The sequence below is a fragment of the Zymoseptoria tritici genome, chromosome 11, assembly GCF_000219625.1.
Source record: "Zymoseptoria tritici IPO323 chromosome 11, whole genome shotgun sequence".
NCBI lineage: Eukaryota > Fungi > Ascomycota > Dothideomycetes > Mycosphaerellales > Mycosphaerellaceae > Zymoseptoria > Zymoseptoria tritici.
Window position 1 is genome coordinate 1,430,871 of NC_018208.1, and position 21,684 is coordinate 1,452,554.

Sequence of the window (21,684 nt, forward strand, 5' to 3'; positions counted from 1 at the left end):
GTCGCGGTAGAAGTCCGATAGGGACGGTAAATTTACTATAGAGGAGTCGCTAATGTCGTCTATTTTGGAAATTAAGGGCTAAAATAAGCGGTAAAGTTAGTAGATTTATATTAAGCTTAAAACAGGGCCGATTCGGATAGTTCTTTTTTTCACGTGTAGCTAATAATGCGGTCTATTAATCCTAATATTGCTTAATTTGTAGTAGATAGTGTAGTAGTGCATTAAGTAGTGTAGAAGGTAGAAGGGTGGTAAGATAAAGTCGAATTTTGCAAGTCTCGGCATAGTATACGAGCTATACGAGCTTAGTCATCTCTAGCCGGTCGTTCTTTCCTGTTGTTCTCCCCCGAGACATTTGGCAGACCTCGCACTATTCATGCATGCATCGGACCTGAGTCCGCGACTTCTTCAAGATCGACATCATCGCGACTTCAACTTTTGTCGGAAACATCGACCAACTGCCTACCGACAACCGCTTGTGTGTGCTCAGCGCTGGAAGATGGAACTGACATAAAGAACTCACAGTACCAGGACGTTCATTACCACAACCATGTCTGTCAACACACCGACTGCGCTCAGCCGATGGAGCTGCCAAAGCAAGCAGATGCCGCCAGTCGGCCAGATCGAGCACATCCACATCTACGACTTCGACAACACACTGTTCTCCTCGCCCTTACCGAACAAGAATCTCTGGAATACGGGAACATGCGGTCAGCTGCAGGCGCAAGAGTTCATGACTACGGGAGGATGGTGGCACAATCCGAGCATTCTCGCCGCGACAGGCTTGGGTGCGGAACAAGAGGAGGCGCGCGGATGGCAGGGGAGCTGGAACGAGTCGATTGTGCAGCTGGTGGAGCTGTCGATGGCGGATAGCAATACTCTGACTGTGCTGCTGACGGGCAGGAAAGAGGATGGGTTTTCGGAACTGATTGGCAAGATGCTGGCTTCGAAAGGTCTCGTGTTTGATATGGTGTGTTTGAAGCCAGCGGTCGGGCCGAGTGGGGATACATATAGCAGTACCATGCTGTTCAAACAGGCGCTGTTGAAAGACATTGTCTTCACATACGCCCAAGCGGTAGGTCATGTCATGCACATGGCGAAATCGACCCGTCTAACACTTTCGCAGAAGGAGATCAGGATCTACGAGGACCGCATCAAGCACGTCAAGGGCTTCCAAGAATTCTTCTACGACATCAACCAGGATCTGCAGGAGAATCCAGTACCCCGCGCCCCGATCATCGCCGAAGTCGTCCACGTTAAAGAGCAGGAGAATTCCATGTCGCCGGAAGTGGAGGTCGCTGAAGTGCAAAAGATGATCAACGTCAACAACGCCGCTGTGCGCAACGGTACTGCACCTCGAAATACTGTCCCATACAAGATCAAGCGCTCGGTGTTCTACACGGGATACATCATCTCAACGGCGGACATGGAGAAGCTGAGGTCGCTCATCCGCCTTCCATCAAATTGCCCCGAGCACGAAATCCGCCCACTTGCTAACAACATCCTCATCACTCCACGTCCAGCACCGAGATCCATCCTTGACAAGGTCGGAGGCATCGGCGCGAAGATGAGGTGGAAGGTGACCGGGCTGGCCGTGCACGAGAGCCGAGTCTGGGCTGCTCGCGTCGATCCAGCAAATCCTGGTGCTCGCTACTACACCGAAAACTCCACACCCTGCGTCGTGCTCGCCACTCGCCGTCAAGCCAAACCCATCGAGGCGAATCGCATCCAAAACTGGCAGCCTGTACCGGACGACCAAGCATTCACCTTCGAGACGGTCGTCGGCGAAAAGGTTCTCCTGCGCATCGAGCAGGAGCAGCGATACGAAGATGACTACGAAGCGAGCTTTCCGACCGCTAAGAACGCGAAGAAGCATCCGCGGGAAGCAGACGACGCGAGAGATCACCAACCTAGACAGGCACCGCAAACAGGAAGAGGTGGATACCAACAACATGTCAATCGTGGTGCAGCTCGTGGCAACGGGAATGCTTTCAATAGTCCCAGAGGCGGCGGAAGTGGCATGCAACGAGGCGGCGCAAACGGAGCCAATGGGAATGGTGGTGGCCGAGGCGCGAGAGGTGGTGGTGGAGGCGGAGGCGGAGGCGGTGGTCGTGGTCGCGGCGGTAGAGGCGGCGGCGGCGATCGCGGAGGAGGTCGTGGCAGAGGCAGAGGTGGCTATCGCTCCTTGGATGATAATGTGGGTCAGGGCTACGGCAGTGGTGGGATGCAGTACTAATGCTCTCCGGGCTGTGATGGCTTACGCACATGTTGTCGAATGGGAACGGGATGGCAGGGCAGGGCAGGTCAGGGCAGTAACTCTGTCTGGCATGATTTGACGATTTAGCATGGCGTCTGGGCGCAATATCGAGGGACGAGTACTCATGCGATGGGACGCATGGGATTTCTGGGCGGGATGAGAGTGGTTCGAAATACCATTAGCAGGTATGCATGAGAGTCGGTTTCTTTGCAGTCGACTCTCCGTTCAACATGCTATGGCTAAGGCATTGCAGTAGCAGATGTTCCATCAAATCGAATTCAACGATCGAGTCACTGTCCCGTTGTGGACACGATCAAGTGGCTTGTATCAACATGTGTGCGGTCCTTCTAACCTCCATCACCCCCAAGCGCAGGACAAATTGGACGCCTCTCGATTTTTTTTCGGACATGTGAGTTGGGAAGATTGACGTGCGGAGAGTGAACAAGACACGGCAATCGATTCATACTTGAAAGGTAAGACTACTCTTCCCCTTTTTTTCTGATGACCGCCATATTCCCATCGACACAACTGCTAGCTAATCTTCACCGAAGACAGCCACCTTCCCGCCGCGAGATCCCAAGTACCTCTGGTCAATGCTGCGAAAACATTAACCACCAGGCTTCATCTTCGAATCCCAACTCCGGCCATCCTAATTACGAAACTCGCAGTCGATGATGGCCGACATGCCCGAAGGCGAGATATCACGGCACTTATTGTCGTCGTCGCCCATTTCCACCTAAGCAATCGCACAACCGTCAGCCTCCCGCAAATCCCTCTTTCAAGGTCAGCAAGGATAAGGTAGATACTCACACCAGGAATCGTCTCCACAACATCCCCCTTACACCGATGATCGGAGAAGATGTGCAAGTCGCAATCCTTGTTATCCGGACGATCCTCCCAGCGGTGCTTGTCCCAGTGGAATTTGTAGCTGTCGAACGGCTGGCGGTGGTGCCCGTGGAAGCACTGGCCTGAACGGACTTCTTCGGTGCGGTATTTTTCGCCGTTGTCTTCGGTGCAGCCTTGGCCTTCGTAGCGTTCGATCAGGCTGTGGAGGAGGGGGGAGGGTTAGTGAGGGGGGATTGGGAGGGTGGGGAGGGAGAGAGGCGAACATTTTGAAGTGGGCGCCTGTGTCGGCGGCGACGTGAGTGGTGCTGAGGGCGACCACGAGGGTGGAGAGGATGGAGGTGAGCAACATCTTGAGGTTGGTGTTGGGGATGGGGAGTGATGGGATGTTGAGGAAGGGAAGATGGAGGAAAGTGGGCGGCGGGAGGCTTTTTATCTCGGAGGCATAGTAGGCTGGGTGGCTCTTTTCGACACCAATGTGTCACGAATATTGCGAAAGTCTGCTATACCGCCTCTCTTGGTATCCTGCCTTGATTTTGTGCTGGCTACCGATGTTATGAAAGCGCTATCCTTGGCGCGGACGAAGTGAGAACCAAGCTTGAGGACGAATGGCACCAATTCAATGGTACGGACCAGCATCTATTTCTGTCAGGTCACCTGAGCAGTATACCAGAAATACCGCGCACCATCACCTCGAGCCTCGTGCCAGCTCCTCCTTCATGACCGCCCTCCTCCAATCACTTGTGATCGTTACACCAAATCTGGACCGACATTCCCCTTCCCTTGAAGCCGGTGTCCTCGTTCTGGCACACATCGTCTTTCTTCAGACTATCAATCTGATTGAAAAGAGGTTTTAGCATACTCAGCAACAACACTCGAAGCCCATGAGTCCTCGGATGACGGATATTCACCTCTTCCACCATTTGAAGCGCGGAATCCTTTTCGCACTCCTCGTTGCCAAAGAGGATGAGGTCGCACACTCTGCCTTTCATGGGACGCTTTTCTCCGGCGTATTTGAAGAGGTAGCCTGTACTTGGTGTTAGTCAACGCGCGAGACGGGAAAGGATGCGAGATGCGGCGACTTACTGTCGAACGCCCGGTCCTTGACCCAGCTTCGACATTCGCCCTCGACTAGCTCAATCCCTGGGCCGTTGACGGGATGTTTGTCGTCCGTCAGGTCGTCGGTACAGCCTCCGTTCTTGAAGGGGCGGAAGGTGACCTTGAACTCCTGGGCGGTGCCAGTACCGGCGAGGGCAAGCGTGAGAGCCGTGAGGTACGTGGAGAGCTTCATGTTGATGTTCGGTATGGTTGAAATTGAGGTTGTGTGGGATGGTCAGGAGGTGCTGGGTCAGGAGGTGCTGGGTCTTCCTGCGATACGGAGCGGCGGGAATATATATCCAGACGTGCCACTTTTTCACGACCACCATTTTTCAATGACGGCGCGCGGACCTCTAGACCTCGCCTCCGAAAATGGGAATCTGAGCTTCAATCCTGAAACTCTAGTGCAGTGTACCTGACGCTACCGCTGGTGTAGACCTCATCCGTACCATGGATCGAGCTGCTCCGAACTTCAAAACCAACAGCGGTCGGAGTACTTCCACCGTTAAGGAACGGAGCTGCTTCCCAATGGTGAGCGAGTAGCTGCGGCCGACGGCGATGAATGGCTGTCCGTCTCTTCTCAGCGGCGTATCGCGCGAAGTATCGTAACGGAACCAGCGAAGAATTGTGGCCATATGCAGCAGCTGATGGAAGAAGAGCAGTCCATTGTGAGCCATCGAATCCGGCGTAGAATAATTCAAGGCACAGGTGACAGACTTGGTGAGAGCATGCGACTGAAAGGCTCGCTTGTACATGTTTCTGGCGAGATGCTCAACGCTAAAACGCAATCAGTATCATCCTGCCGTCTGTTCTCATCCAGCCTTTGACTTCGCTTTTGCCTCCTTCTTCAGCTTCTTTCGCTCTTCCTTGCTCAGCTCATCTTCACCACTGGCTGTCCGCTTCTTCTTTTTCTTCTTCTCGGGATCCGTCGTGCTGATCCCCTTCGTCTTCGGGAATTGGAATTCGCTCGCTTTCACATTCTCCTCACCCTCGTCTTCGCTTCCACTCCCGAGTCCTGGCGCTCCTTGTCCGAAACCTGGAGGCTTGTACCGCATGCGCATGCCCTTTGGCTGTGGTCTCGCTGTGCTGAAGGCTGCTCGACCGACATTCGCAGCGGCAGCGCTACCTGTGTTCACATCGGCTTGCTTTTGTGTAAGGTTCGGCAGCTCGATCTTCTGCTGGAGGATAAGTGTCATGTGGATCGGCTGCTCGAGGAGTTCGTAGCCGTCGTCGGATGGCACCAGGACATTGTCGCCCTGCGCGAGTGTTGTCTTGACTTGCGTGAGAGTATACTCATGGCCTTTGTGTGTGAGGACTGTAGCCCCCGAGGCTACAGCCGAAAGGGCCACTTCGCTGATGGAGCTGATAGGGATGTTGGAGGGTGCAGTTATATGCCAGATCTGCTTTCCGGCAAGGCGTTTCGTGCTTGGGAGGAGAGATTTCGCGGATGCTGTGGGCAAGTCGATGAAGTTCTGCGGAGCTTTAAAGGGCCTTGCCGGTATACTGGGTATCGAGATCGGCGCAGCTGGTGCTTTTGCTGGTACGGGTGATGCAGCAGAAACCCTGTAGAGCGTTAGTCGCATATCCGCCAACTGCTCGAGCATGAGGCTCTCACCTGACTTTGTTCTTTTTGTCCTTCGGCTTCTCAGCCTCTTCATCATCAGATGATTCGGAACTTGACGCTGTCTTGGCCTTCTTTGCCTGAGGTTGTTCGTCCGGCTTGCTATCATCGCTATCTGACGATGTATCCTCGCTGCTGCTGCTGCTGCTGCCCTGATCCTCCGCTTTTCGTTTCACACCATTTGTCTTCGCCGATGCCGAGACTATCTTCGTGACTAGCTTTGTGGTCTCTTCATCCTCCTCTTCACTGTCTGTAGATTCCTCGCTGTCTTCCTCGGAGCTTTCAGTCGGCGATGGTGCTTTTGGCGGAGGTTTTGTGGGCGTTTTGGACTTCTTTGGCTTCGTCTCTGCTGTTGCTGCTTTCTTTGCCGACTTTGCAGCCGCGGCTTCGGTCTCGCTGTCTGAATCCACGACTTTGTCCTGGCTCAAGCCATACTTCGAGGGCTTGATGGACGTCTTCGAGGCCTTCTTAGAAGACTTCTCCGCCTCCTCTTTCGCTGCTTTTGCCATCTTTCTGGTCCCGCCAATCGCTGGTCTCGTTCGAGAGAATCGTAGAAAAGTTGTTCCACAATGCTAGAGCTCAATCGCAAGAGAAGTTGCGCCAGCAGAGTCCACAAAATTTATCCGTAAGGCTGAATTAAGCTCAAAGCTTAAATCGACGACTGTTTTCCGGAAGAGGTCGCTCGCTCTTTTCTCTCCGTCCTTCGACTTTTGGCCATGCAGCGATGCTGAGGTCACAACGAGCGTGACGAGTGTTCTTGCGATGGCGCAGAAAAGGAAGGCAAAGGAGGCATTCGGACCGTCCAAAGGAGTTCCGCCTCAACTCAGTGCTGTTGCGGCTGCTCGGTTGGCGCAAACATCAAGATCGCATGCAAATTCGGAAGAGCTTGACGCAGAAATTGTCGACGACATCGCCGCTTCCGTTGCCGAGGAGCCATATGATGACCGGCAGAGCGATATTTCATCACTGGATGGCGACCCGGAACCTTTAGAAGTGCCGCAACAGATCACCGCAAAAGTCGTCCTTTCGTCCTTCCAAGCCAATGCCAAGAAGATCCTCACAGATGACTCCCAAAGGCTCGAGCTCGTGCTCAAAGCGGACGAGAGTGTCACGTTCGTCGGCGAATACCAGCTCGAGGTTCTGCGAGGCGTGGTCACGATTTACGGAGCTATGATCTATCCGGAGCTGGGTCCGCAGAGAGTATACGCTTTCAGCACTCAGGCATTGCCATCGATCATGGCAAGAAAGGACGACTCGGCGTTCCGTGTGACCTCGATCAAGTCTGGTATCCCGAAGCTCGCGAAGCTTTCACCTTTGTTTCGCAACATTGGTGCTGACGGCGAGCCCAAGAATCGATCGTTCATGCTTCTTTCAACATCAGATGATGACCCTTTGGAGCGGCCTCTTGTGCCTCTAGAAATCGATGAGCCAACGAGAAGAGCACTATCTCGGATCAATGCGAAGCTCGACGATCAGGACTCAGGGCCAGCAGCGAAGATCATGGCTGTGGGACCTAAGTCTTCGGGGAAATCAACCTTCAATCGTCTCGTTTGCAACATGATTACCAGCAGACCTGGGAACGGAAGATGCATGTATCTAGACTTGGATCCTGGCCAACCCGAGTTCGGAACGCCTGGACAGATCTCACTTGTCGAAGTCAAAGCTCCTCTGCTGGGTCCTTCATATACTCATCCTGCCACTTCTACATCCGATAGCTACCGACTTACTCGATCCCATACCATCGCTGCTACTTCCTTTCGAGAAGATTCAGCGCATTATCTTGCATGCGCTGCGGATCTCTTCGACTACGCGGGTGGTGCCCCACTTGTTGTCAACTCATGCGGCTGGACTTCCGGACTTGGAGGGACTACATTGGCAGCGCTGTCGAAGATTCTGTACATCGACACTGTCGTCCTTCTCGGAGAACCAGGGTCGACCGATCTGGTGCAGACGTTAGGTAAATCGAGCACATTACACAGCACACCGAAACGATTGTCACGTCCATCAGCACGAAGTCCTGCGGAGTTGAGGTCTATGCAGACTATGGCGTTTCTTCATCACAAGCCACGGCCTTCCTCTGCGACTGCGCAATGGAACACAAAGCCCATCAGTACCTTTCGACCGTGGGTTGTCGGCTACGCTGGCGAAAGTAGCAGCATCACTGCGATCGTCTCATACGGCCAGGCACCACATCCCGACATGCTGTCAGAAGTTCTCAACGGATCGATCGTCGCTATTGTCGTGTCCGACTCTGCGCATTCAATAGTCGACAGAGAAACGATTCTTCGGACAAAAGGAGAAGACCTACCCTACCTCCCAGAATCCTGCGCCGGTACTTCACAGGCTCTAGATCCTTCACAAAGTCACTGCATCGGCACCGCTTTGATACGAGGAATCGACCATGCAAACAAATGCTTGCATCTCATCGCCCAGCTTTCAGATAAAGATATCGCAGAGTTGGAAGAAGAGGGCAGGCAGGTCGTGCTAGTTAGAGGGCGATTTGATGCTCCTGAGTGGGCATACTTGGAAGACATACACCACGATGGAGGCGATGGCGGTAAGGAGAGACCGTGGGTAACAAAGCGAGAGCTAGTGGGCGTGGAAGGAAGTGTGTGGAGGATGAGGCATCCGCCAATGGCGAGTGCTATGAAGTAAGACTTGCAGAATTGGCTCGGTATCGTTCATCACCCGACGTCCGTGCAATCTCAGGCCACTGTCGCCCTGTTCTCCACCGCGATCTCTCTTGATGACAACTTGAGCGGCCTGCCGTGCAGTTCCTAGTCACGACTTCCGCCAACCACACACTACACATGATTCTTTGAGAGTGTGAAGCAAGTGGTGGTCGGGATAGCGAAGGGTCACTGGTGCTGCGCATACTTCATAGACAACGGGCGATGATACAGGCACCCAGGACCAAGCTGGAGTTCAGAGCGCATGCATTGAAGCATATGCAAGATCTCCCGGGAGTGACGGGTGCTCAGACGCACAGCTTCGGAAGCATTGCTACGGAAGGGAGCCTTGTACGCGGAGACGTACGAGCAGTGAACAGAATAAATCCCTCCGTAGATGAAGGGCGCTGATTGTGGTGGAAGAGCCAGCAGAGGGATGGAGGATCGGGAAAGACAGGAGAGGCAGTCTCGGTGACGACGATGACAGTGGTCGTGATGGTTTCGGTCATGGTGGCGGTGACGGTTTCGGTGACGAGGGAGAGCGAAAAGCGGAGAGGCCAAGCTCGAGGAGAGGAGGTATGTGAGCACCGCGAACTTTCTTCACGCGAAGGGGGAGACACTCACAAGGGACCTGAGTGAATAAGAACATCTTACAATGATGCCCGAAAGCCAATATCACAGACGGAGAGCACGGGCTGGGAGAGACTTTCGGGTGAAGCTGCAACACTGCGATGAAACTGTAGATATGTGGGTGACTCCAGCAGAAAAAGCATGGTTATGGTGACAAAGGGCAGAGCACGAGCACAGTCTGATATGGATGTTCATTATTCGTATCTTGGTATACAAATCCACCCGTCGGCTGGTGACAGCTCAGTCTAACCATGTTACCACTCCCCATCTGTCGTCTTGCTGTGCCTGTTTCACATATCCCATTGCACTTGGTCCGGTCTGCGCCTCAAAAGTATTTTCCCTTGCCCCGAACGCCGCGCTTGAAACAAGAACAAAAACACAACCCAAGCCTCCAAAACGCCGCCATATCCGAAGTTATCATGACAACGGACGAGAAAAAAAAATCATGCTGACTCCTTGTTAGTACAATAATCCACCTTCCCTCCACCATCCTCTTCTTCCACCAATCCATCTATCCTCTTCTTCGAACAACACTGCACCAAAACGTCCTTCAACTTCGCCCTCTTCACCGGTTTCGCCAGAAAGAAATCCATTCCGGCGCCAAAACACTCTTCAACATTACTCTGCTCCGCAAAAGCGGTAAGCGCTACAATCGGATTCTTGAAACCTTCAGCGCGGATCTTTCGGGTAGCTTGGAGGCCGTCCATGTTGGGCATTTGTATGTCCATGAGAATCAGGTCGAAGGGTGGATGGTCGGGTGTGGCGTGAGAGGATATGATGTGGCCGAGAGCGATTCGCCCGTCGGAGGCGATGGTGATGTGCTGGATCTTTTCGAGGCGGAGCATGCGTTGGATGACTTCTTGATTGACTTTGTTGTCTTCAGCGACGAGGATGCGGAGTTGGGTGAAGTCTGGTGATTGAAGGGAAGAGGAGGTGGAGGAGGGTGATGTTGCAGGGGATGTTATGACAGGGCGATGAGCGGCCGCAAATTGGCTGGAGGGATTGGCGAGGGGTGGCGTATTTGCGGGCGATGACGGGTCTGTCTTCGCAGTAGAAGAGTTGGCTCCTGGAACGGCATCTGCGTGGACGACCTCGGGACTGCTCGGCGTAGCCGGAGAAGATGTGCTAGGCGAGAACATTCCCGTGACCGTCCGGCTCAGATCCATTGAGCTTCGTGGCGTGTCGCCGCTCGTACCGAAGACGATTCGCAGCGGCAGCTTCGCGGTAAATGTACTACCTTTGCCAAGCGTACTGCTCAAACGAATCGTCCCGTCCATCAGACTGACCAGCTGTGTACTGATCGAAAGTCCTAGGCCAGTCCCGTTATGCCTTCGATCAAGACCTGCGTCGGCCTGCACGAACGGTTCGAAGATCCGAGCCTGCATTTCTGGTTCGATACCCGGCCCAGTATCCTCGACCTCCAGCTCGATGAAGACGTCTGTGCCCGCTGGAAGAGAACGTCCATCTTCGTGTGCCAGGCCATGTCCCTGCTCGACTTCTCGCGGGTTGATGAAGCATGCCGTTCCGGGTCCGGGGCTGGCTGGCGTCTGCTGACGGGTCGCTGGCGCACCTGGCGTCACACGTCGGACGGCCGGCTTTTCCTTCAAGCATCTGACTCTCAGTATGACAGAGCCTTCTTCAGGCGTAAACTTGAGACTGTTACCGACCAAATTGATGACAATCTGTAGAATGCGATGAACGTCGCCGTATAGCCGTAGATCGCGAAGTTTGCCAGTTCCATACACATCGCCAGGCGTTTCCTCGAATATGAACCGTAGGTGAACATGGCGTTCCTTCGACTGCTGGCCGAAAATTGCCAACGTCTGCGTCTCGATGTCTCGGATTGCAAAATCCTTCTCGTCCAGTGTAAGGACTTGATGCCCCAACTGATTCGTGCTGAAAGTCAGAAGATCATTCAGTGTCCGCAACAGTAAGTTTCCACTCTTCTCAATGATCATGAGCGAGCCCTTCACCCGATTCGGATCGTTCTCTGCCATGCAAACCGCGGCCAGCCCCAGGATCCCGTTCAACGGCGTACGCAATTCATGGCTCACGTTCGCCACGAAACGTGTTTTGCTCTCGTTGGCCGCTTCTGCAGCTTTCTTGCTGTACTCAAGCTCGATGGTCCTCTGCCGTACGCGGTCCTCAAGTTTGGTATATTGCGCCAGTAATTCGTCCGACATATCATTAAAAGTCGTGATCAAATCCGACATTTCGTCTGTGATCCAAGTGTTGCGCTGCGGCACCTTTCCTGGAATGCGAGGGTGGTCTTCGTCTCGTGGCTGTATACTGCGTGCGGCTTGCTTCTTCATCGAGAACTTGCGGAAGATCGCCGCAAATATCCCTCCAGTCCATTTCGAACTCGGGCGATGAAGACCCTTCTCTGTCCGACTGGCGCAAGAGCTGAGATCCTTGCTGTAGTAGGAAGAAGGCTTGCTGTCTGAATAGCTTCTCCCAGGTGGTGCTATGGTTTGCTCGGTGGCTGCTCGTAGTTTCATGATCGGTAGGACGGCCCAGTGTGCTAGCGGGAATGACACAATACACATAAACCCAATTACTCCAAACAGGCATGCGAGGATGATCGTCCGGAGGTGGTTGATGGGCTGCCACACCTCGCTCCGAGCTTGTTCCACAACAACGATCCAGTCGACCAGGTCCGTCGGCGGCGATGAGTACCCTACTGAGACATGCTTGCCATCTTCATTGTGTGTCCGCATCATACTTCCAACGTCGTCGATGCCGCGTAGATCTTCAGTGATGGCTCTTTCAACGGCAGGATATTTGCTGGCCAAGAACGAGGGGTTCGGGGTTCCGACCACATGTTTTGGATGTCTTGCGACAGCAGAAGTCGGCAGAGGAAAGAGCAACTCGACTTCGGCGTTGCGGGCTGAGCCTGAGTTCCCAGAGATTCCAGGTGGGAATTTGTTTGTGGCATTGATGGGACCGACGAGTAAGGTCTGACCTGTTTCTCCAAGCCCACTGGAGTCTCTCGCTACTTCCAGGATCAGCCTGGCGTCTGTGACCACCGTGGCCCAGCCGAGAATCCTGTCGGTCTCTGTGTTGTTAACAATTGGGAGCGTGAAAGATATCAATGAGAAGCTCGAGTTGATCATCCGTGGGCCCAACACCAAAGTTGAGCGTATACCGAGGATCTCGCCATTGAAAGATGCCATCGGATTGAACGAGGTGCTTGCAGCAATGTCCGTGACAGTCAAATTTGGGTACAGCGCAGGAGGGTATCCAAGGTCATCGTCTCCAAGAAATGCTTGCTGCCCATTCGAATTGAGGTAAGGCAGTCTGATGGCTTGATGCGGTATGCCGGTTGCTCTCATCACACTCGAAGTTCCCGCAGGTCCGGAACCGTTGCCGGCGTAGATCTGAGCTTGAAGCACCAAGCCATTGCGAAGCGGACCAATGTTCCCCAGTGCCGATGCCAGACTCGTCTCTGCTAGGTTGAAATTACCAGCCGTCAGATCGGTCCCATTGTTGTAGCGCTCCAAAGCTTCCTGAATAGTGACGCGGTTGCTGAGAAAAGTCGCAGCGGTCTGCATCAACTCGAGATTGAACGCCACTTGCGCGGCTTTGAGAGAAGCCGTGATCTCTAGCCGAGAAGCTGCAACGTCGAGGACGAAGTCGTGGTTCAGGACCCATGTAGCAATGGCCAGCACGGCCAGACCAATGCCTCCGGAGATTACCAGCAAGAATGCCAATTGTTGCCGCAATGAAAGACGCATGGCGGAGGGCCTGATGGTTCGCCGCCCTGTCAGGTTCGAAGAGCTGGACCCACAGAGCTGCCGCTATTCAAGCTCCGACTGCCCACGTTCACCTGGTTTTCACACTCAAAGATCCAGCTGTGAGGAGCGGCTGAGGTGCACCGCATGGTTCGTTTTGCGGCGTCGTGTTTTTCCTTTGCACGTTCCACAGACACAAATAGGCAGTCCTGGAGACAGTACCAGGATATCGCAGTTAGCTATCGACCAGGACCAGTGTATGCCGGCATTGCTCGTGATGTCCAGGTCGACGGATTCTTCTTCCTGGAACGGGTGAGGTTAGAAACCCAAAGGCGGCGAGTAGGATGCTCTTGGCAGAGGCTGAGATCGATCGGAGAATCGCCGTGGAACTTAGAACGCTCCAGCCGTTCCGATTCGCGTACAGTAAGCTTCGTTAGCATGCCGAACATGCCGCATGCCAAGAGCGGCTTCTGGGAGTTCGTCTCGAGTCCGATGTGCAGACAACCAGTGCAGGTTGAGGAAATTGACATTAATCACGTCTCCGGCTGGACAAGTGTGTGCTTCCGTGTTCACATTGAAGAAGTCTAGGCAACATGCGGGCCAGGTGTTGCGAACCGGTTCGACAAGGAAGAATCTGGAATGCTTGCAACGGATCGGCACGCTCCGTCGTTCTCAATGACCCTTGGCCATGCTCAATTTTCAGAAACCTCACCTCCTCCCCACCGTGTCCACAGCACTCAGATGAGGTCCCAGCTTGGGCAGATTGGCGATGAAAAAGGGCGGCTTAGCTTGATGGCCTGGACCAGGCAGTCGGACGTTGTCGCCCTCAATGTTGATATTGCCGGAGATGCTTCAATCACCGTGTTTGCAAGATGCTTCCAGATCGACGGCAGAGGTGATCGGAGTCGGACCTTGGACTCGTTGGAACGGAGCAGGTTTCGGTCGCCGGCGATCGGTTTGTCCTCGCCAGGGAGTCCGGTGAATCTGGCAGTTGGCGGAGTCCGAGGCATAGCGTGGCATACTTCTATCATTTCTGCTGGATGCTCGCAGTCCAGTCTCTGTGAGATTGTTGTGCTTCGATCGATGCAAGTGTGGTCGGCTTTGAGGTATGTTGTGTTTGCATCATCGGCGTGTTGTCGCAGTGAGAGCTCATTGACGAAAGATCACTGAAGGGTAGATTCGGCATTGCACTAATCAGGACGCGATTGATGAACGTCTGACTGTCGTAATGTTTGCGGGGCGTGCAAGCCTGGTTTTGTTTTCGCTTCGCTGTCGCAGACGGATCGAGTTCTCGGAGATGGTGTTGGCTTTGTCTCCTGAACTCCGAGCATTGATCGATGGCTTGTGTGCTCGCTCGTTGGCTTGGTTGGATCATTGTTTTGTTGACGTCTGCGACAGGTACTGTACTCCTGCACCGCGTTAAGGTACAAAACCGTAGCGGAGTCCACGCGAGAAGTACCCCTACTTCTCGGGGGCCGGTGGTGGACCTTGGCATGGCTTGCCCATCCGACCGGTCTTTTTGTGTACGGACACCGATGCCTTTCTGTCCGGCCCCAACCTTGGGGTCTTCAATCCGCCTTCTTCTTCCGCCAAAAGGACTGGAGAGGCTCAGGGTCCTTCGTCCAGCGCAAACGACGACGATACCAGCGACGGCCCGGAGGGAGCGGCCGCACCCACTCAACCTCTTCCACCAAGTGCCAAAACGAGACGAAGGAGCCGCCGATTTTGAGCACGTAGCTCAAATCCACCTTCAGCGCCGCCATGACGATGTCTGGATCGCAAAAGCCGGCCCAAAACTCGAAAACGGCGTGCCAGACCGCCACACCCACGGAAACCAGCCAGACAACCAGATGGACCCATGGTGGCATGACCTGGAGATATTTGCGAGAGGGTTGCCATTCCTCAAGCAGGAAGAGAATCATCACCGCGGTGAAGACAATTGTCTCCAAATTGGTGATATCGCGGTATTTTTCCGCGCACTCTGTCTCCGTCGGGCCAGTCCAGATCGAAGAGCGGTGCTCCTGCTCGTTGGTCGGGTGGTTCGAGGTCGCCGGGAAGCCCATTTTCGCGGTTTTGTTGTTGAGGTACAGAATCAAGTGAGGCGACTTCACGCGGAGAAGTGGAAGTTCGCTTGTCAACATTACATGTGCGCCTACCACTTCAAGTGACCTACGTTGCCACGCGCGGACTCAAGGAGGTGGAAAGTGCCGACCACGGGCAGCGCAGCGGCGAGGGCCCGACTACCTTCCGCTGTCACTCGGAGCGTGCCCTGTCACATAGCAAGCGGAACAGCGAAGAACTTGAGCCGGATCTCTACAAACGATCCCCTTGGCGAGGGCTCGAACTCGATCATCATCACCGCATCAAAACAAAACAAAAAACAAGCAAAGTGGAACGACAGCAGCACGAACCATACACAGGGAAAACGATCTCTTCTCAACGCCAGACGAATCAGCAAAAGAAACTCTCGAGACAACACGAGTCCACAAACCCTTTCCAAATCGTTATATTACTACAAGCTCTACGAATAGGCCAAATGGGCGGGTTTTCTTGATTGGATGGAGGAGAAATTTCATGGAATATATATCTTACCGTGACTCACTGTGTTTGCAGATCGGGCTTGGATGTGCTCAAGTTCCGAGAGTCCGGGTGCGCCCCGTTAAGGAGGTATAACAGCACTGCAGAGTATTAAAACTCCAAGCCAATTGACAATTGACCACGTCCCATTCTGCAGTAGCGCTGAGAAGGAGATAGATGAATCACCTTAGGTGAAAGCAGGTTTTGAGTGAGAGCGTCCGTCTTGCTATCCTGGTGCGAATCGATACCTCTCATCAAGAGCACTCCCAAGGTAACGTCAGGAATTGATACCGCAGTCAAGTCTCGAATGGTAGGGAACGTCGTAGCGAAGATGAGAGCAGAGCGCCGAGATCGGCTTGTTGGTTTGAGTAAAATGGCATTCCATACCACACCGCTGCTAGCGGATACGCCCAGGCAGCAAGAAGCGCGGTTTGGGACTGATTGCGGTCCGTCGTGAGTTTGAGGTGCTGGAGCTGCCAATTGATGCCGAGCTTTGTCAAGAAGAGCGGAGTGAAGACTCAAAGCGAAACATGAAGAAACCGAAAAGGTATGATACATCTATCAAACACATACTCCTGATCTCGAGTCCTCCATATGTAACACAGCAACATATTCCATGCATGCAATAACCATATCCCACCCAGCCAAACGCCAAACCACAGACACTCTATCATCGAACCCGACCCAGCCATCCCACTCTCAAACATAAACCGGCGGCAAACTCCCTACCATAAAGAAGTCAGCAAAGTTCTGATCCCAACAAAAGTGCCCCAGGGTCTCACTCACAACCCTCCTCCTCCTTCAAGGAATTCAGAGTTCACACACCAGAATACAACGAATCCGCCAACCACTCTCGATGATCGTCCTCCCCCTCCACCTGCTGTCCACCTCTCACTCCCCTCCGCCCAATCCCATCCTTCACACTCCAACCCCTCACCAACTCTCCACTCTTGGCGAAGAACAGTCTCAACTTCTCGCCAAAGCGCTTGAGGTGAAACTCCGTCTTGCTCATGCCCACAACACCCTCGTAGTGATTGGCGCTGCTCGTCACTCCACCGCCGGCATGCGGAGTTCGACTGACCATCGATCCAGCATCGTAGAGCGTCGAACTGCCCACTCCAACGGCGCCGTCGTGATCGAGAGAGCGATTCCGATTGGCCGTACCACTGCGGGTGCCGGCCTTGGACTTAGTCCCGTGCTCGCGGTTGTAGGAGGCGTGAGATTTGAAGTACGTGAGTCGCTTGCGGAAAGAAGCAGTGCGTTCGCGCTCGGAAGAGTTGTCGGAGAAGAAGGAGCGGACTTCGTCGAGGTTGAAGTTTGCGGGTGGAGTGAGAGCTGAAGTGGGATAGCGGTCGCCAGCGCGGTGGGAAGGGTGATCCGCGGAGGAGATGCGACCGGGAATGGGCGACCGAGGTGAAAGAGTTGACTTCGTCGTGGTGTCTTCCAGGTCGGTGATAGTGGTGGTGTTGTTCGCGGTGTTCGAGCCAGCAGCACGGGAAAGACCAAACTTCTTGGAGATCGAGCCGATGATGGAACGCTTCGAATGTTTACGGGCGTGCTGGGGTGGGCTGCTGACGCCAGTCAATTGTTCGGCGGTCAACGAAGCGGACGAGTCGAGACGGGTGTCATAGATGGAGCCAATATCGATGCCACGAGTGTCGGTAGTGTCCTTTGGTCCGGTAAGATCCAGCGATTTGGTACCACGTTGTCGCTGGAGTTCGCTCGTGAAAGACTCGCGGGTGTGAGCCTGATCAGGAACCGAGAGATCAATCTCGACTTTGTTACCAGACCAAGGATAGTTCTCATCGAGGTTCCATGGACGGCTGCTGGGCTGTGAGAGGACCATCGAGCGACGGGCGTTGCGAGCAATGGGGTTCATCTCGATTGGAAGCAGCTGACGAACTTCATCTTCGGTAGTTGGAGCTTTGTGCCGCAGAAGTGCCGACATGGGACGGACAGGACTGCACAAGTCAACAGGAGCTGAGACAGACCCACTGAGGTATGCCTGCTGAGTCTCGGGCGACGCAGTACCCGCCAACTGGTCAACCGAAGTAGAAGCTGGAAGAGCTGGCAGCTCCTTGTTCAAGCTCAACGCTCTGATGGCTGCAACGATCGAGTCGTGCGTTCCATTCTTGACGATTTCCTCAGCCCTTTCGGCGAGAGTACGGAAGCCGGCGGAGGTCCGATTGGAGAAGGCTGTGTCAGGTCGACGAGACAGCTCATTTCCGCGGGTCGACTCGTCGTACTCAGAGGCCAACAGACCGTCGAGCTGGAGGTTCTGTAAGTTCTTCAAACCAGGAATCAACTCCGATAGTCGCTCAGATAGACCATTGACCGAAGGAATGGAAAGTCGATTGACCTGAGTAGCGACGCTGAGGAAGTCTTCCGGAGAGAGTGGTCGCTCTTTTTCACGCTCGACCTCTTCAATCTCGGTCTGCTCTTGGATTTGGACGGTCGGTACCAGAGCATTGTCAGCTGTGGGTTGAAGATGATCTTCATCCTCGTCGTTACTGTCATTGGAGTCGTCGAAGAAGCTGAAGTCTTCGGGCTTGTTGAAAAAGCTCGTGTAGCGATCCCTCAAGGGCTCAGTGCTGAGAGGGCGCTGTGGAGAAGGACAATGGATACCAGAAAAGTCGCGGCGGCGTATTGTCTCGAGTGACTTCGCCGGACGTACTTCCAAAGCTTCGTTGAGTTTGTCGATCAGATCCATGCGGCTGAAGTTGAGCGAAGGCAGGTCTCTCGTCTCTGCAATCGATCTGTTGTGCTGACGGGCTTGACGACGAGCCTTGGATTTGTCGGCTGACTCTTGCAGACGACGTTCTTGCATGGCTTTGACAGCTGCGATCCGAGCTGGCAAAGGAAATTGTCCGAGGTCCGAAGAACGCTTGCGGTCTGAGATACTCATATCTTCGACAGATTCCTCCTTCAGGCCAGGGAGGTACGTGCTTTCAAAGCCTTTGGTAATGCCGTTCAATTGATTCATGGCAGAATAGCGCAAATCCGTCGTGCTTTCACGAGAGCCATTGCCCGAATCCATGGTGTAGTCCGCACGTGGCGATTGCTTCCGGATGATAGACTTGGTCTTGGGGAAAGCTGATGTCTCCTTGATGTTCGAAAGTGGACGAAGCGGCTCGGACTTCTTGAAGATGTTGAGTGGAGCCACCTCATCGGCAAATGTGACAGACGACGTGCGGCGAGCGGTCTTCTCGAGCGCACGCTGAGGAGTCTGCTGTGGTAGTCCAAAGTCGAACTTTGGTTTGTCAGGCGTGGAGCCCGCTGAGATATCAACGATATGTGGTTTACCAATGGTGATGGTAGTTCCTGGAAGCGAGAACCGCACGGCGACATCAGTCACCATGTCCGAAGCACTGCAGCCGGTCATGTCGCCGATGGTGCTCATATCGCCAGGAAGGGAATATCTATTGGTGTTGGTACCTGTGCTAGCACTCTCGATGTGTGATCGCGGATGAAGCTGAACCGACTTGGAATATGTCTTGGGCGTACGTGGAGTGGGTGGCGGCATTGTGTCCTCGGCATAAAGATCTGAATCGGTCTGCTCTTCCGAGCTCGTCATGCCGCTGAGAGATGCCATATGAAGCGTCCCATCGATCCCGAGAGTCTGAGTGTGCAATGGACTCACGGCCGAGGATCGCTTGACGATGTCGTCAGAGCGAAGAGGACTAATTGGCCCAGAGGAGATAGCCTGCGCTCGCTCTCTGGTCCCTCGCACCTGCTCAGGCGAGTCCGGATCTTGCAGCTCCTGGTGAGACTCGGGTTGTGTGGTGCCATCCTTGCTCTGTTGCTGCTGGAAAGTGATAGTGTCGGCATCCAGAGCAAAAGGGTTCCCTGATTGCGTCTCATCGGTCGAAATGATGGTAGTGTCAATAGGTGCAGTGAAGCGCAGTGCGTAGTCCATGCCAGTTGGGATTGACGCCTCGATCGTGGCCGTCGTGGTCGTCGTGGCGTTCTCAGGCGCTGTGTCGTTCGGAGTGTGTGACTGCAGATGCAGATTGACAGCATCAGTGTCAATCTGATTGTCAAGGTCCTCGGCTCTGGTCTCAACCTGGTGTGAGGGGTGAGGCGTTCGCAGCTCAATCTCCATCACCATACGGTCGGTGGACCCATCTTGGTTCTTGACTTGCTGGCTCGTGTTGTCAGGGCTGGAAGGTCCCAATTCAGCTCGAATCATCTCTCTCGTGATGCGCTGTGTCGACAATGCGACAGTTGTCTCGATAGCATCGAGTTCAGGAACCTTCACAGGCGAGGCGGGCAGCTCAACAGGTGCCTCGAACTCCTCGATGATAGTGAAGCGCGGAGTCTCATTGGCAGCAAGCTCGTGGAACTCGACCAAGTCTGAGACCTCCTCTTGTTCATGCTCGTTCGCGTACTCCTGCATGTATTGCTCACGCATGATCATCTGCTGCTGATGAGTCTTCTCATCGCTCTCGGTCTGAGCCACGGCTGCATCGTTGATCGCCTTTGACTCAAGCATCGCTTTGACACGCTGTACGAATCCAGTTTGTGGCACCGACGAATGCGGCACTTCCATATCATGATCTTCAAGCGGGCCGTCGGCATACTCGAAGTACTTGGCGGGCAGTACTGGCTCGCTAGACGAGTCGGGCAGATCCATGAGCGCAGGGTCAATGAAGGCTGGGTCGACACCCACTCTGATCGTGGTGTGGTCCTTGGGCGTAGGCGGGTTCGATGATGTCGGCGCGGAGCTTGAGGATTGAGGGTCGGAACTTGGCGGACTGTCACCAGCAGTCATCGGGGTGTCAGTACGATATGGCACGTTGCGAGCCATCCTAGCAGCATTGTGAAACATGTGGTGTGCCATTGGGGCAATGTTGGGGTTCGCTGGTGGCGGAGGTGCGCGTGGACCTTGATACTGCATGTGAGGATGCGGCATGTATGCCATTCTTGTTGGGTATTGAGCACCGTATGAACTGAAAGGAGGGGCTGGATGGTTTCGCGGTAGTGGCTGCTGAGGAGCGTACATCGACGGCTGCGGCATCTGATGCGGCATAGGCATAGGCGGCATTGGTCTCGGAGCACCCTGCCGGTAGTCGAACTGGTTCGGCATGAAGCCCATGTTACCGGGCGAACTGTTCGCAGTTCGAGGCGGAGGTCGGACGTTGAGGTGACGAGGATCTTGGACATACTCCATGGGGTATCCGGTGTTGTAGCCGTTGTACACAGCCTGTGGCGGTGGTCCGCGGGGTACACCAGTGCCTCGTCCGATGGGATACGCGCCAGGTGGCGGAGCGTGGCCAGCATAGGTGTCACTCAGCGCGGGTGATGGTGATCGGTAGCCGGGGCGCTTGAGTCTGGTCGGGTACACGAACGGTCCACGATTCTCGGGCATGGGAGGAACAGGTCCAGGAGGCATACGATGTCCAAGTGGCTCATGTCCCTGGCTCTTCAAACTGCTTGCCGAACGCTGTCTGGACAATGGCTGGCCGGATGGGGCAGAAGTCATCGAGTATGAGCGGCTGTCTCGTGGGTTGTCCGGTGTTGGTGGCATCGTTCCGAGGGATGGCTTGCCGCTGAGATGTGCTGGAGGGAGAGATGGCGGCATGCTCTGCATACTCGTGAGAGAGCCTCGCCGATGCGTTGAGGATGCATCCCACTGCGAGCTCACGCGAGAGGTTTGGGATGGTGCATAGCTATGATTGGAAGGGACGCCAGGGTTATGATGCGGTCCGTTGATGGAAGATCTGGTGCGATGTCCTCTCTTCGCATGAGTCGCCCTGGGCACGGAAGGCAGACGGGATGTGTTGAAGGAGAGGGCGCCGATGTCGCCTGTAGTCTTTAACATGCTGAGCACGCCAGCGTTGGCCATCGTGTCGTTGACCGCGAGCGGAGCGCGATGAGAGCGAGAAGCGCCTGTGGCTCCCGAAACGTTGCTGGCTCGACTATTGCGTCCGCTGACGATCGAAACCGTATCTGCGAAAGGCATTGTGCCGCCTTGGTGGGGCTTGTGATTGAACGAGCGATTTTGGGTGAGGCCAAGAGTGAGTTGAATGGATTGAGCAAACGACGGACCAAGATGTGCTATCCAAATGAGCAGCGAGACCAAACCGGCCAGGCGAGTAATGTTGGTGCTTGGATGATGGAACAAGACTGCAGCGGATGTTGTGATGAAGTTGCAGCTTGTGCGGAAAGGTGAGACGTGCCATTGGAGCCTGCCCGGGGCAATATCAGTCGTTCGCGGCGCTTGCAATCTGGAAGTGATGTCTGAGGAAGTCGTGAGATGCG

At 54.3% G+C, this 21,684-nt stretch overlaps 5 protein-coding genes across 5 annotated transcripts; 1 reads left to right on the forward strand and 4 right to left on the reverse strand.

Annotated features, from left to right (window-relative positions):
* Nucleotides 1-531: 531 nt before the first annotated feature.
* On the forward strand, nucleotides 532-2,233 carry MYCGRDRAFT_101662 (uncharacterized protein; the record flags this gene model as incomplete). The annotated part of the gene is made up of 3 exons (XM_003848417.1): nucleotides 532-1,072; nucleotides 1,124-1,789; nucleotides 1,916-2,233. 3 exons carry the CDS (start codon nucleotides 548-550, stop codon nucleotides 2,231-2,233), a joined length of 1,509 nt encoding a protein of 502 aa, XP_003848465.1.
* Nucleotides 2,234-2,903: 670 nt separating this feature from the next.
* Nucleotides 2,904-3,449, reverse strand: MYCGRDRAFT_96820 (uncharacterized protein; the record flags this gene model as incomplete). Its single annotated transcript, XM_003848471.1, has 3 exons — nucleotides 2,904-2,990; nucleotides 3,065-3,299; nucleotides 3,364-3,449. 3 exons carry the CDS (start codon nucleotides 3,447-3,449, stop codon nucleotides 2,904-2,906), a joined length of 408 nt encoding a protein of 135 aa, XP_003848519.1.
* A 385-nt stretch (nucleotides 3,450-3,834) lies between these two features.
* Nucleotides 3,835-4,808, reverse strand: MYCGRDRAFT_111352 (uncharacterized protein; the record flags this gene model as incomplete). The annotated part of the gene is made up of 2 exons (XM_003848470.1): nucleotides 3,835-4,124; nucleotides 4,184-4,808. 2 exons carry the CDS (start codon nucleotides 4,386-4,388, stop codon nucleotides 3,835-3,837), a joined length of 495 nt encoding a protein of 164 aa, XP_003848518.1.
* A 4,834-nt stretch (nucleotides 4,809-9,642) lies between these two features.
* SLN1 (histidine kinase sensor) lies at nucleotides 9,643-12,849 on the reverse strand (the record flags this gene model as incomplete). The annotated part of the gene is made up of 1 exon (XM_003848469.1): nucleotides 9,643-12,849. A coding segment is annotated over one exon (3,207 nt), but the record flags the coding sequence as incomplete, so codon positions are not given.
* Nucleotides 12,850-14,414: 1,565 nt separating this feature from the next.
* Nucleotides 14,415-21,385, reverse strand: MYCGRDRAFT_96825 (uncharacterized protein; the record flags this gene model as incomplete). Its single annotated transcript, XM_003848468.1, has 3 exons — nucleotides 14,415-14,976; nucleotides 15,449-15,524; nucleotides 16,249-21,385. The coding sequence occupies 3 exons, from the start codon at nucleotides 21,383-21,385 to the stop codon at nucleotides 14,415-14,417; spliced, it is 5,775 nt and encodes a 1,924-aa protein (XP_003848516.1).
* Nucleotides 21,386-21,684: the final 299 nt, after the last annotated feature.